This window comes from Hyla sarda, chromosome 9 (genome assembly GCF_029499605.1).
Source record: "Hyla sarda isolate aHylSar1 chromosome 9, aHylSar1.hap1, whole genome shotgun sequence".
NCBI lineage: Eukaryota > Metazoa > Chordata > Amphibia > Anura > Hylidae > Hyla > Hyla sarda.
The window spans coordinates 42376474-42392817 of NC_079197.1; the positions used below are offsets into that span (position 1 = coordinate 42376474).

General features: G+C 43.4%; 1 protein-coding gene across 4 annotated transcripts in view; it reads left to right on the plus strand.

The window, feature by feature from the left end:
- The first annotated feature begins 354 nt into the window (after positions 1–354).
- The window catches only part of MID2 (midline 2), a 323798-nt gene continuing 307808 nt past the window's right edge, over positions 355–16344 (plus strand). The window contains exons 1-2 of one of the 4 annotated variants that reach the window (XM_056538348.1): positions 355–950; positions 7044–7754. In XM_056538348.1, coding sequence (XP_056394323.1) covers positions 7095–7754 — 660 coding nt within the window. In that variant the 5' untranslated portion in view covers positions 355–950; positions 7044–7094. The remainder of the gene's footprint in view (positions 951–7043; positions 7755–16344) is intronic. The other 3 variants (XM_056538350.1, XM_056538349.1, XM_056538347.1) reach the window with 3 other exon arrangements.

Here is a 16344-nt window from a genome sequence, read left to right on the forward strand (position 1 = left end):
CTACTGTGTCCATTGCTGTAGCTTAACACCTCAAAGTGTTGTTGTAAATGCCATTGTTTCCCAACCAGGGTGCCTCCAGCTGTTGCAAAACGACAACTCCCAGCATGCCCGGACAGCCTTTGGCTGTCCGGGCATGCTGGGAGTTGTCGTTTTGCAACAGCTGGATGCACCCTGGTTGGGAAACAATGGTATATGCTGTAATGTTCCCAGATTGTGCAGAGGCTCAGGAGAAGCTGCTGCAGTACTGAGCTGCTGGGGCAGGGGGACCTCTCTCCCCTTGTAAGAGCAGCTGTCCTGGGTTCTGTCTGACTTTACTATGTGCCAGGGAGTGGGAGTGAAGATGGATCAATACTGGAAGTAACTGCACTGACTGTTACTCTGAATGTCATCCCCTCCCTGGCTGAGATACACTCAATGCATCTCTTCCTTCCAGCAGCTCAGTAAATACATTGGATCCCCCCCCCCCCCCCAACCAACCTGCTTGACAGCTGCCCTACTTGACTTTGTGTGGCAGCAGAAGGGGGGCACTCCTCACTGTTCCTCTGTCTGGGCTGATCTCTCCAGTTACACACACATGGCTGATGTACAGGAGATGCTATCTGCACCAGACCCCCTCTCCAGGAGCAGACTGTACCGGAGCCACCTCTGTGTGTAGGTAGGGCTGATTTGCACCTTGCTTCCTATGTGTGGGTGTGCAGTGTGCCTACAGTCGCCTGTTGTGGGAGAAGCTCGCCACATGCTCCAGGATCCCGGCAGAGGCAGCAGCAGCATACTAACTAATCATTGTGATGTTACCCAGTGACAACTCGCCTCATCCTCCGCTCTCCACCCTGCAGACCTCTCTGCTCCGCTGAGCCTCACACCTGCCCGTCCAGCAGACGGAATTCTCCTGCCATCAGTCACTGGGGTGCCCGGAGCAGGCATGGCCCGCTGGGAAAGTTACGGGTAATGTATGTCTATATACATCCATCTGTCTTCAGCAGAGGCACCCATAGGTGTACCTGACTACCCCCCACCCATCCGGTCACAGCACATACTGTAGATGTATCTATGCCTGTCACCTGGAGGGGAGTGTGCTTCTAACCAGGTTACATGATAAGGCAGGGTGTTACATTGTAATGCTGTGTGAGTATCTATCTGTCTATGTACCCATTTACTTATCTGTTTGTCTATCTAATTATCTAGCTATCTATCTTGCTATCTATCCCAATGTTTCCCAACCAGGGGGGCTCCAGCTGTTGCAAAACTACAACTCCTAGCATGCCTGGAAGCTGAAGGCTTTCTGGGTATGCTGCAAGTTGTAGTTTTGCAACAGCTGGAACCACCCTGGTTGGGTAACACTGATTTAATCTATCTACCTATCTATCTAATCTATCTATCATCTATCTAATATCTATCTATCTGATATCTATCTATCATATCTATCTGATTATCTATCTATCTAATATCTATCTAATATTTGTCTATCTCATTATCTATCTATCTTTCTAACATCTATTTATTCACACACACACACACACACACACATATATACATACATACATATAATATTCTTATACAACATCTATTTATTATCTATCTATCTATCCCTTCCAGTGTTTCCCAACCAGCAGGATGCCTCCAGCTATTGCAAAACTACAACTCCCAGCATGCCTGGACAGAATTCAGCCATTGGGAACTACTGATCTAATCTATCTGTCTGTCTATTTATCTTTTTTTTAATCTGTCTGTCTATCTATCTATATATCTATCTATTTATTTCAGTATTTCCCAATCAAGGGGGCTCCAGCTGTTGCAAAACTACAACTCCCAGCAAGCCCGGACAGCCATCGGCTGTCAGGGCATGCTGGGAATTGTAGTTTTGCAACAGCTGGAGACTCCTTGATTGGGAAACACTGATGTAATCTAACTATCTATCTCATTTCTATCTCATATCTATCTATCATATCTATCTATCTCATATCTATCTCATATCTATCTATCATATCTATCTATCTCATATCTATCTATCTATCTATATCATATCTATCTTATATCTATCTATCATATCTATCTCATATCTATCTATCTATCTATATCATATCTATCTATCTATCTATATCATATCTATCTCATATCTATCTATCTATCTATCATATGTATCATATCATATCTATCTATCTATCTATCTATCTATCTATCATATGTATCATATCTATCTATCTATCTCAAATCTATCTAATTCATATCTGTTTGTCTGTCTGTCTGTCTGTCTATCTATCTATCAATCTATATCTATCTCATCCATATATTATTAACTAGCTGTCCCCAATCATTTATCACTGTATGTGTATTATTTCCTAAGTAGAACACTTACTTTGGTATAAAAACTAATTAGTGCTCGCATTATTCACAAGTCTATTCATTGTGATACAATAGCCTTGTAGTTGTTTCTCACATGTTTCCTGTGCTCCCAGCTCAACCCACTGTTACACACAAATTTCCTTGGAAATAACTGGGCCATGTTCCATACTGGTTTCAGCCTCCTCCATCTAATGTAATAGAGCTGGTAGAGGTCTGCAGATTTGTATTTTTGAAGTCCAACTATTTTATTTAGTGCAGTGTTTCTAAACATTGTATATTTTGTTTATGTAACAATTTTAATACATAAACATTTTGATTGTGACTGGGATGCATTAGGTTAAAAGCAGCATGTGTATTGTCACTGAGGTCTGTATTCAATAGCCTATGAGATTTGTCATCCAACAATGAACTGGGTGGCCACGCCCCTTTCTAACGGCCAAACAGAAACGCGTCAGAGGAATGAATATGTTTCCAAGCGTCTATTTATCCTATTAAATAGAACGTGGTGCATTCATCCTTTTATTGTATTCTGTGTTTTGTGTTTATTTCTGTACTGCGCTTTGTTCTGGGTACTGTATTATTGTCCTGTGTCATTGTCTTTTTTATTTATGCACACAAAACATCCTCTGCTTAGATCACTGGATCAACAACTGGTGAAGCGATGTGGATATTTTATCTATTCATTTAATGTTTTAGCCCTGTTTATGAGTTTAACATCTTCATTACAAAGCACTAGTTGTGTCAAAAAATACTGGATGCTGCAGTTCTCTGACCTCTCATAATATCTGTAAGATCATTTCTAAGGAAAAGGTAATATAAAGCAGATTGTACAGTAAAAAAAAAAAAAAAGAGCCATGACACAATATAGAAAAAATTATAGAAAAGAGAGAATCACGAACAAAACACACAAGTGTTTACAAATAGTCCTGCACTTCTATTTTACTTGTTATTCACCTATTGACGTTGATGGTCATGTAGAAGGATGTGAGTCACTTACTTCTTTACCCGCCTGCATACAAGTATAAGCAGTTCATCCCTTCTCTACTTCTCTATGTCTGGTAATAATAAAAAATAATAATGTTAATCCCATAATAGTCTGCCTTCTATAGCTACTTTTATGAGTACAGGAGACAGGATAGGAATTCCAACGTGACAGCCAACACGGACCAACATGCTAGAAATGCAAATTTGTCCTAGAGTATTCCTCCTAACATTTGAATCCCAGTCGGTTGTCTATTTTGTAGTTTATTCGCCTAAATCCTGCCCCCTTTAGGCACATTCTGCAAGACTCTTTGGAAATATGTCCTAGAGTTTTTATTGATTTCATGGTAAGTAGCATTTAGGCTCATCGAGAGATTGGAGATGAGCAAATATCCCAAAGGTTATTTGGGGAAAATTCCCTTTGAATCAGCAATTGAATAGAATTTGGATTTTGTGTCTGGTATGTTTCTAGCTCAGTGAAGGTGAAAGTGTTCCTATCATTTAAAAAAAAAAAAAACTTTTAACATATTACAGAAAAAAGGCAAAAGTTTTGGTTGGTCGGGATCTCTGTCATCAGTGTCTTCGCACTTACATGTTGGTACAAGTGTGTAGTGGAGGTGACACTGATGACAACCATAATTATCTGTCCCTGTTCTGTGGTCCCGTTGTCCTACATCTTTTGTATCTTCCGTTTTGGCTGCGGGCTTTGGGCACGGGCAGAGCTTCTTGATGCCACCGCTGCTGTTTCCCCAGGGCTGCTTGCAACGGGGACCAGCAGAGAAGCAGCAATGGTGACGTCAGGAAGCTCCGCTCGTGCCCCAAACCTGCCACCCGAACAGAAGATAAGAAGGAAGATAGAAAATCGGACCATGGAACGGGGATCGGTAAGATGGTTGTCATCAGTGTCCCCCACACTACATACCTGTACCAACAGGTTAGTGCCGGTAACACTGATGACAGTTTTCCTTTAAGTGCTTCACTCCCTGGATGACTTTAATGGATCAGGGCAGAAATCCATCTATGCACTGAGATCCTGACATGTCAAAACCTTTGACTCATCTCTGTAAAATGCCAAAGTTTTTGAAGTGACAGGGACACTTATTGTGACAGCTAGCTATACTTTACCTTGTATGCGTTAAAGTTGTACTAGAGAAGATATCCTTGCAGTGGACATGAGTACCTGCTCCTTTATGGGGGTTGCATAAACAAATGCAAAAATACATTAAATTCCAAATAATTTGGGGAAATTCGGTTGGGGTTTGAGCCAAATTTACTTATCTCTACTAGAAAGTACAAATATGGTAAGAAATGCACTTTATGTATAATATTATATTACAGCTGCACCTAAGGGCATCACAGTATCAAATCCATGTAATACGGATGCATTTCTGTGCCTATATCACAGCTGCAGGTCCCACTCCAGTCATGGGTCTAATGACCACATCATAGGGATATACAGGAAAGGGTATTGCAGCGATAATACCAAATCTGCAAGTGGCCTAAAGCCCATCTCTGTAGAGTTACTTTAATCCAGTAGCGGATATTAATTGACACTTGCACTGGTAAATGATAGTACCCTGAGGTTCCTGCAACACAGAGATTCCCATTTATTGTGATTACTTTGTGCCATTGATTGCAATAAAGATCTAGCACAAGGAAGCTCAAGATTCTTAGCTCTCACAGCTCAAGGACCCTTATATTTCTTTTTTATATTACAGTAACTCAGAAGAGGTATTAGTCAACAGAATATTTGTCGATTTATAGTCTGTCAGTCACGGCACCCAGTCTGCTGATTCTTGGACCTGATTTACCATCCCTGTAAAAAATATCTATATATTTTATTCTCAAGCTTTCACTTGTATCTTAGACTTAGTTCCAAATATTCTGCCCCTTTATTTCTACATCATATACGTGCAATGCTTTAATCACTATGGGGGGGGGGGGGGGTGTTCATCAACACCTGTGCAGAGGAAAAGTTGTCCAGTTGTCCATAGCAACCAATCAGATCGCTTCTTTCATTTTTCACAGGCCTTCCTAAAAAAATGAAAGCAGCAAGCTGCTTGGTTGCTATGGACAACTGGGCAACTTTTCCTCTGCACAGGTTTTGATAAATCCCCCCTATATTTTCATATTCTATGATTTCTGTTTTCCAGGACAGAGGTTATTCTATAGGAAGGGGGATGCTGATCTCTGATGTGAATGGTGGTGGATCCAGTGTTATCTACAGTATATACTGGTCTCACCTTTTGTAGTCCTGTCTACTGGGAAATGATCTGTATAGAACAGGAAATCTCAGCTTAGTTTCTGCCCTAGTGGCCAGTATGGTTTTCATTGAAAAAAAAAAGATGCAAAAAAATAAATAAATAAAAAAAAGCCATCCACAAAAATTCTTAAAAAATGTGGTTAACATAAAAACTTGCTTTAAACAATGTTTTTTTTTTTTCTGACACATTCCATATAAATTGTGTCATAACAAAGATTTAGGCCTATCAATCTCAATGCTGGGCTGGCAGGTACAAAAAAGAGGGGACTTCAAAGTTTTCTGCAGTTTTATTCATTATTGCTTTTTATTACAGTTACGCATTTACTGGTGGTCACAGCTGTAGTTTTGTCATTGTGGTGTAGATACATAGCATTGTGTGCATGAACACATATTTTACATTCATTTTCATTCTTACTTGTGCTAGCTATTTAAATGTTGCATTTCAGAAAAATTGTTGTACTCATATGTTACATAGTCGTGTATTGATGCATCTAACAGTGGACACAATACAGTACCTGGTTTTGGTCAGTAATTATATTTGTCACTATTCACATCATTAGCATAAACTAAATTTTTACCACAATTTTGGTAATTTGTGGCCAAAGGCATGCAGTAAGTACCTCCGCCTATGAACACAGCCTTAAAAGGGTACTCCACCTCCATCTTGTTCTGAATGCTGGCTGCGGAAGTCGTATCGTCACAGCCAGGCCCTTCGTGATGTAAGGCCATCCCCCCCTCACATAGAGCTGCATTGAGGGGGCGTGATGTCAAGAACGGCCTGGCCGTGACGTCATGACCCTCGCAGCCCATACTCAGTGTTCAGAACAAAATGTTCAGAACACTGGGGCAGTGGAGTACCCCTTTAAACACAGCCTACATTTTGTTCCAAATGCTTGGAGTGGGCGGCGAGGGTCGTGACATTACAGCCACGCCCCCCTCGTGACATCAAGCCACACACCCTCAATGCAAGTCTATGGGAGGGGGCGTACGTCCGTCACGCCCCCTCCCATAGACTTATTTTGAGGGGGCATGGCTGACATCACGACCCCTGCCGCTCACACTCAGCTTTCTAAATGAACACCAGGTGCTGCACAGAGATTGCTGGGGTCCCAGCTGCTGGACCCCCGCAATCAGACATCCTTTGGACAGGGGATAAGATGTCTAGGGGCGGAGTACCCCTTTAACCTTGGGTTTTCGCTCCTGCTGTGCAGAGCTGCATCCCGCATTTCATTTATGTGTCTACTTGTTATCATTTATGTGTCTACTTGTTATCATTTATGTGTCTATTTGTTATCATTGGAGTATTTCATTCTGCTTCATTGTAGTGTTAGTGTATAACCAAGAGTACATGCTCATGAAAAATTCTGTAGAGTATATCTAAAAGATAGACGCAACCATGATATGTTACTAGTAGAAACAATATTTTCTGAAAAACTAAAAATGGGTTTTTATTTAGGTAAAATGATGACACTCAAGATATCCTAAATCGGGAATGGTTTAGCCAAACATGGAAACACTGGAGTCAGAACTAACCTGTCCAATATGTCTGGAGCTATTTGAGGACCCACTCCTGCTTCCGTGCGCTCATAGCCTGTGTTTCAGCTGTGCAAACCGTATACTTGTTTCTGGGAATCCTTCCAGTGACATAGTGGAACCTGTTACAGCCTTTCAGTGTCCAACGTGCAGATATGTTATTTCTCTCAATCATCGTGGTTTGGAAGGGTTGAAACGCAACGTCACTTTACAGAACATTATTGACCGCTTTCAGAAGGCCTCTCTCAGCGTGCCAAGTTCTCCCAGTGACGAAAACAGAGACAAAATCTATAAAAGTATCCCAATCATGGCAACGGAAAGGATTCCATGCCAGTTCTGTGAGGTGGAGCCACCAAGAGATGCTGTGAAGACTTGTATCACTTGTGAGGTGTCTTATTGTGACCGCTGTCTACGTGCCACTCACCCTAACAAGAAGCCGTTTACTAGTCACCGCCTGGTGGAACCAGTACCGGATGCTCATTTTCGTGGACTTGTCTGTCTGGAACATGAGGATGAGAAGGTTAATATGTACTGTACCGTAGATGATCAGCTTATTTGTGCCTTATGCAAATTAGTTGGTAGACACAGAGAACATCAGGTGGCTTCATTGAGTGATCGCTATGAAAAACTAAAGGTAAGATACAGTTCACATTACATGGTAACCATAATGTCTTACGCTGAGTCTTATTTTTATTATTTATATGCTATACATGTTGACAACAAGACAACAATTGTCTATATGCCCTGTTTGGTTATATGGATGTCACAGAGGGAGGTCACTTACCTGAGACCCTCACCACTTGGAAGAGCTAATCTTGCTTGGTCATTTGAAAAGCCAGCATGTAACACATTTTCATTGTACAGCTACAGGCCACTTTGGCACAACGACATCAGACACCTCAGACTTACCCTGACTCCTCTATAGCTTCTCTAGGGAGCTGTGACTAAGTCTGTGACTGAGCTGAAATAAAGCACCCACAAAAAGATGGGGGATACATAAAGTTAGACCTAGTAACATGGTCCTGTGGTGTTTGAAACACAAATGAATAACCTATCTAGAAAGACCACTCTAAAGAGGACCACTTGTAAAAGCAATTGCATTTTATTAATTAAACAATATGAATGCACATAAAGGATGTTAAAAAAGACAAAGGACATGGACACAGAAAAGTGGTGGAGACCAGGGAAGGGGGGAAAAACAAAAGCAAATGCAGGTCAGGTGAGGAGTTAGCTATCAGGTGGTAATAAAACAAATGAAGAGCACCAGTCTACTGAGAGTAATTAATGGTGTCTTTATATAAGGTATATATGTGCATGAAACTGCATAGTAACAAGATATACCCAGGTAAGTATCAGTTGCACATGTACCGCTATATAAAGTGCAGTTGTGCATAAAAAGTGCATAATGAAGGAATGTGACAAGATAAGTATCAAATAACGTAAGTGGCAAATCCAAAGATACACAGTAGTAAGGAGTAAAAACTCAGCGCACAGAGACCATGAGAGAACTCAATGGTTCTCAAGGTACAAGCCCCCCTGTGTAATCCCCAGTCACCCACTACACCTTCAATGCGTTTCGCCCGAGCAGGGCTTTGTCCAGGAGTGGTGGGCAACTGGGGTCTGGCACCTTTTACATCTGGTGGAACCAATCGGATTAAAACTAAACACCTGTGAATAGCAGTATGGTATTGCACGTGGGACGGACGGCAAGTCTGGTAAGCCGGATGTGGCGTGTATTAAAAATACCAGAAGAATCGTGGCAAAATGGCCGACTCCGGACCATAGAGGCAAAACTGAGTAAAAGTCTACGAAAACATGGCCGACGTGCATGCTCACTGTGTGCGATAATGATAATGGGAAAAAACTGGCCTCCAAAACATGGCCACTGTCCAGAGGAAGGTAGAAATCTACAGAAAAATGGCCGTCCCAAATAAATACCTCAGCATTTTATCACAAATCCAAGCAGACTACATGGCCAGACAATTAATATAAATACAAGAATGAATATAAAAAAATAAAGTATTTCATATGCATAAGGCAGCAAGAGGGAGTCATGCAAATTCATATGTTTTTTTTTTGAAAAGTATATAGCAATGAGAATGTAAATGGGAGACATGGGGATAATACTGGTGTGATGATCAAATTAATTCAATACCATGAATGTGAACAAAATAATATGTAAATAAATAAATATGTGTGCTAATCAATAATGTGTTAGAATAAGTGAATAAATAAAATTGTAAAAATTATGTAAAATACTGTATAATAATATTATAGTAATGTGAGAGAAAAGTGCATTAATGACGTGCAATGGAGTGTGCGGGGGGTCATGTATACTACCCACATGAGTACTGTAAACCTATACATGTACACAGCACATGTGTGTATACACCTGTGTAAATATATATATATATATATATATATATATATATATATATATGATTATAAAAATTATTCATGGCTAGTGCAAAGTATCAGCTCAAATGCAGGAATAAGCATCTCAATCAAAATTTTTATCAAAATACATGCGATAAATGAGTATTAGATCACACCTAAATAAAAGTGCATGTGCAAAAAGTGCAAAGGAAAAAAGTGCAAACCGTGCAGCGAATTAATAATTTTGGGGGGCCCCCCCATAGTGATAATAGAGACAAAGAAAAAAAAAATATTTTTTTTTAAATTCATTAGGTAAGTATCCTCATTATTAAAGTGCTGAAATTGCGGATAGAAAGTCCATGATGAAAACAACGGATGAAAGAGTGGATGCGTTATTGAATAAATCATGATCAAGTGACACACCAAATGTGCAAAGCGGAAAAATCTGAGAACCTACAAAGATAATGATAAACAAAAAATAATAAGTCACAGGAAAAGCAATAAATGATAAATAAAACAGAATAGCAAAGTTATTGAAACTGTATATATCCTCCACCATATATAAATTATGTGGAAAAAAGGAATAGTAATGGAATGAAAAAATAATAATTAAAAAAAAAAAAAAAAAAAAAAATATATATATATATATATATATATATATATATATATAAGTTTTTTAAGGAAAAAGATCCTGGAGAGGATCGAGATGTCGCTGCTAACTGTTACACTTTTTTGATGGAATAAATTCATTTTTTTCACTTTATGGAGTGCTGCACTGCTTCTCATTTTTATGGATGCGGAGGAATCTATGGTCTGATTTAGTTTACAGTAGCCTGCACCCTTCACTTTATATAATTTTTTTATCAAGAGTGCTGTTGTGCCCATTGTTTTTGTATATAAATATATATATATATATATATATATATATATATTATAGAAAAATTAAGAAAATGAGTAATGAGTGAATGGATGGTGGTGATAGGACTAGGTGCCTGAACCAAAAATAATTCTAGGTATATGGTCAGAAGTACCCATAGGGTCATATGTGTAAACAAACCAGTTGCATTGAAGGGTTATTCCAAGAATGTTTTTTATTTGACTATGCTACAGGGGCTGTACAGCTAATGTAGTTCATAATATAGTGTCTGTACCTGTGTGTGACGGTTTTCTCACAATTCTGTGATTTTCACCCCAATATTTATTTTTAACAGCATACGAAATGACTGTTGTCTCGGATTTTTCCCAGCTTGCCAATGTGGCCGAGACCTGACTCACTAGTCAGCTGATGACAGGGAGCCTGTCTGCCTTCAAATGGGTGGAGCGATCGCTTGGTGGGAGAGAGATCAATCTGCAACTAATGCAACAGCTGTAGGCACCCTGATTGAAAACCACAGGCCTTTTGAATGGATGCAGCTCCATTTATGTTTCAAATGGATGGGGTGGCTGATGTAAGGGGAAGGAGGAAATGGAATTGTGGTATTTGTAGTCAAAAAAAGAAAAGTCAAACCCGAAATACAAGTTCACAAAAAGCTAGCCACAGTGTTATGGTAATCTCACAACATAGCCATTTAGCCCCAAGACAAGCGCAGATACTTCCTAAGCATGTCCATTACTGTCTGCCAGGTACGTACTAAAATCACCTTATGGTGGATAACCCCTTTAAATAAAATTGAAAAATGGGATATAAAAACAAATGACAAGATTAAAATCAGAACTAGTAAAGAAGGTAACTCAGGGATGATCTAAGTTATAGGAACTTTAAAGTAAATAGTCCAAAAATGGTAAATAATGTAAAGATTGGCCATAAAATGGGATGGCTAAATGAGATAGACCTAAGGGGAACAGGAAACAAAAACCATAGGTAAGATATAAGGAACAGAAAGGGAGGAGGAGGAAAGCCGTATTGTCACGATTCGGCTTGCGGGTTGTGGATCCGCTGTGTCAGCGAGGGATTGGCGTGGACCGTGCTAGTGGACCGGTTCTAAGAGGCTACTGGTTTTCACCAGAGCCCGCCGCAAAGCGGGATGGTCTTGCTGCGGCAGTAGCAACCAGGTCGTATCCACTAGCAACGGCTCAACCTCGCTGACTGCTGAGAAGGCGTGGGACAGAAGGACTAGGCAGAGGCAAGGTCAGACGTAGCAGAAGGTCGGGGGCAGGCGGCAAGGTTCGTAGTCAGGATGGATAGCAGAAGTTCAGGTACACAGGCTTTGGACACACTAAACGCTTTCACTGGCACAAGGCAACAAGATCCGGCAAGGGAGTGCAAGGGAGGAGATCAGATATAGCCAAAGAGCAGGTGGGAGCCAATTAAGCTAATTGGGCCAGGCACCAATCATTGGTGCACTGGCCCTTTAAGTCTCAGAGAGCTGGCGCGCGCGCGCCCTAGAGAGCGGAGCCGCGCGCGCCAGCACATGACAGCAGGGGACCGGGACGGGTAAGTGACCTGGGATGCGACTCGCGAGCGGGCGCGTCCCGCTGTGCGAATCGCATCCCCGACGGCCATGACAGTGCAGCGCTCCCGGTCAGGAGTTGGGATGGGGAGGGAGGGCAGAGGGAGAAGATAGGCACGGGGCAGGGTGACACAAGGACGGGAGCCATGAGGAGGCACAGAGGCTTGCCTGACGGGACTGGGAGGGGGGGAGAGGCACTTCCTAAGGCAGGCAGAGTCCCAGTTCTTGATCTCCCCGGTGGTCCAATCAAGGGTGGGGGAATGAAGCCGGAGCCACGGCAGACCGAGGAGGACCTCAGAGGTACAGTTGGGGAGAACGAAGAGCTCAATCCTTTCGTGGTGGGGTCCAATACACATCAGGAGGGGTTCTGTGCGGTAACGCATGGTGCAATCCAGTCTGACTCCATTGACCGCGGAAATGTAGAGCGGCTTGACGAGACGGGTCACCGGGATGCGGAATTTATTAACAAACGACTCCAAAATAAAATTTCCAGAGGCACCAGAGTCCAAGCAGGCCACGGCTGAGAGGGAGGAGTTGGCTGAAGGAGAAATCCGCACGGGCACCGTGAGACGTGGAGAAGCAGACTTGGAACCAAGAGACGCCACACCCACGTGAGCTGGGTGCGTGCGTGCGTTTCCCAGACGTGGAGGACGGATAGGGCAATCCACCAAGAAATGCTCGGTACTGGCACAGTAAAGACAGAGATTTTCTTCCCTACGGCGATTCCTCTCTTCCTGGGTCAGGCGAGACCGATCCACTTGCATGGCCTCCTCGGCGGGAGGCCCAGGCGTAGACTGCAAAGGATGCTGTGGGAGAGGTGCCCAGAGATCTAAGTCTTTTTCCTGGCGGAGCTCTTGGTGTCGCTCAGAAAAACGCATGTCAATGCGGGTAGCCAAATGGATGAGTTCTTGGAGGTTGGCAGGAATCTCTCGTGCGGCCAGCACATCCTTGATGCGACTGGATAGGCCTTTTTTAAAGGTCGCGCAGAGAGCCTCGTTATTCCATGATAACTCGGAAGCAAGAGTACGAAATTGGATGAATTACCCTGGACCAGGTTCAACAGGGCAGTCTCGGCAGAAGAAGCTCGGGCTGGCTCCTCGAAGACACTCCGGACTTCAGCGAAGAAGGCCTGGACTGTGGCTGTGGCAGGATCATTGCGGTCCCAGAGCGGTGTGGCCCAAGACAAGGCCTTTCCTGAAAGAAGGCTTACTACAAACGCCACCTTAGACTGTTCTGTAGGAAACAAGTCCGACAACATCTCCATATGCAGGGAACACTGAGACAAAAATCCACGGCAGAGTTTAGAGTCCCCATCAAATTTGTCCGGCAGGGACAAGCGGAGGCTAGGAGCGGCCACTCGCTGCGGAGGAGGTGCAGGAGCTGGCGGAGGAGATGGTTGCTGCTGTAGCAGAGGCAGAAGTTGCTGTAACGTGGCGGTCAACTGCGACAGCTGCTGTCCTTGTTGGGCAATTTGCTGCGATTGCTGAGCGACCACCGTGGTAAGGTCAGCGAGACTTGGCAGCGGCACCTCAGCGGGATCCATGGCCGGATCTACTGTCACGATTCGGCTTGCGGGTTGTGGATCCGCTGTGTCAGCGAGGGATTGGCGTGGACCGTGCTAGTGGACCGGTTCTAAGAGGCTACTGGTTTTCACCAGAGCCCGCCGCAAAGCGGGATGGTCTTGCTGCGGCAGTAGCAACCAGGTCGTATCCACTAGCAACGGCTCAACCTCGCTGACTGCTGAGAAGGCGTGGGACAGAAGGACTAGGCAGAGGCAAGGTCAGACGTAGCAGAAGGTCGGGGGCAGGCGGCAAGGTTCGTAGTCAGGATGGATAGCAGAAGTTCAGGTACACAGGCTTTGGACACACTAAACGCTTTCACTGGCACAAGGCAACAAGATCCGGCAAGGGAGTGCAAGGGAGGAGATCAGATATAGCCAGGGAGCAGGTGGGAGCCAATTAAGCTAATTGGGCCAGGCACCAATCATTGGTGCACTGGCCCTTTAAGTCTCAGAGAGCTGGCGCGCGCGCGCCCTAGAGAGCGGAGCCGCGCGCGCCAGCACATGACAGCAGGGGACCGGGACGGGTAAGTGACCTGGGATGCGACTCGCGAGCGGGCGCGTCCCGCTGTGCGAATCGCATCCCCGACGGCCATGACAGTGCAGCGCTCCCGGTCAGCGGGACTGACCGGGGCGCTGCAGGGAGAGAGACGCCGTGAGCGCTCCGGGGAGGAGCGGGGACCCGGAGCGCTAGGCGTAACACGTATGGGGAAATAGGGAAATGAGAAATAGATGAAAAAGGGAATTAAAAAATCAATAAATGTATGAGTGAAAAAGAGAGCAGTTTATTTTCCCATAGGTAGATGGAGAGTGGCCGAGGGATGATGGCGTACAGAAACTGTACAAAACTGTTGTATTCGTTCAAATCTTGTGGGGCTCTTGCATGTAATATTTCAATCCACATTGTCTCCTTTTTTGCTAAGGCTTTTTTCCAATCACCACATCGACTTTCAAAATACACCCGGTCTATGCCACGTACCTGTAAAGATGAAGGATCACAATTGTGAGACATTTTGAAATGTCTTGAGTGTACTGACATCAACCACATCTTTTGCTGCTGCTATATCAAGAACATTCTCCCGCACTCTTCTGCGGAATTCACATGTGGTAAAGCCCACCAAGATTTTTCCACATGGGCATGTGGCCCCATAGACAATGCCTTTTGTAGCACAGTCGATGTGGCGTGCAATGCGGTACTCCCTTCTGCCATCAGAGTCAGTAAAGGTATCTGTTTTTACAATGTTTTTGCAAGACACGCAGTGGCCACATTTGAATGTGCCCCATTTGGAGCCCTTTGATCCAAATGCCTGGTTAGGGATAACCCTCCTATGGTAACTATGTACCAGTAAATCCTTTAGGTACTTTGCTCTCCTGTAAGTAACAGAAGGTTTGGGAGGAAGATACTTGTCAAGTGTGAAGTCTGAGAGGAGAAGGGGCCAGTACTTGCCTAGTATATCATACATTTCTGGAACATGTGAGTGGTAATCCGTGATGAATTTTATAATGTCATTTTCATTGCGCGTTGTCTGGTTCTCCCCTGTAAAAGAGTAAAACAGGTGGGGGGGGGGGGGGGAGGGGGGGTTTGTACCTTGCACCTTGAGAACCATTGAGTTCTCTCATAGTTTCTGTGTGCTGAGATTTTACTCCTTACTACTGTGTATCTTTGGATTTACCTCTTTCGTTGATTGATTACTCTCAGTAGACTGGTGCTCTTCATTTCATTTGTTTTGTTACCACCTGATAGTTAACTCCTCACCTGACCTGCATTTGCTTTTGTTTCCCCCCCCCCCCCCCTTCCCTGGTCCCCACCACTTTTCTGTGTCCATGTCCTTTGTCTTTTTTAACATCCTTTATGTGCATTCATATTGTTTAATTAATAAAATACAATTGCTTTTACAAGTGGTCCTCTTTAGAGTGGTCTTTCTAGATAGGTTATTAAAATGAGCTGAAATAAAGTACCAGTAGTCCTGGCATGCAACATACCTTAGGTCAGCTTTGAAGCTAGGTGCTAGCTGGAGGGGAAGAATGCCACCAGAAAGTGTTGGGAGGGTGGATTTCAAGACAAGCAGAGGTGAAGGTAATGCCTTACCTAGTTGGTCTCATCCTCCTTATTAAAGAAATGTGTCATCACCTTCATGCTGCCTGAACCATGAGTCATCTGGAAGGTCCCCAGTTGCTTCTGCCTACTGCCCCTGATTAGATTGTTACCTTTACCCAGAGAGAGAGAGATCTATTAGTTTAGGCAGAGAGAGGATACTGGGGAACCCTCCCCTCACCCCAACCCAATGACTTGTGATTCCGGCAGCATGAAAGGAAAGACAGGTCCCTTTAATGGGTGGTGAGAACATGCAGAGAGGTCATCTTAATAGGTGTCAAGAAAAGATTGGGGTTCCCAGAATCTTCTAGTATGTGTTAGGAGTGTGGTGCTGACATACATCTACGAATTTGTATCTTTGCCATTGGGCTTCTGTCTTTTATAAATGCCATTGGCTATAATACCGGAACATCGTAATTGTTTGTGAATAAAAGATAGTGCCTGGCTTCCTTCAGTTCCAAGATACTTCAGGCACATATAAGGAAAAACTGCAGTTTTCTATGAAGCAAATGTTGCTATGGCTTGATGGCTTCATCTGATATGTCTACAACAAGCTGGTGTTATTGTCACCTGGAATAAATCTGAATCTGCCCTTTTACTCCACCTTGTTAAAATCTGTAGCGTCTGTTACCAGACAAAGTGACAGAACAGAAATTGGATTTGTGGAAAGTGCGCTGTCATTCAGTCCTGTAGAGTCACAGGCTAAGTGGAGATCACTCCGTGACGTTTACTCGTACACTTGACA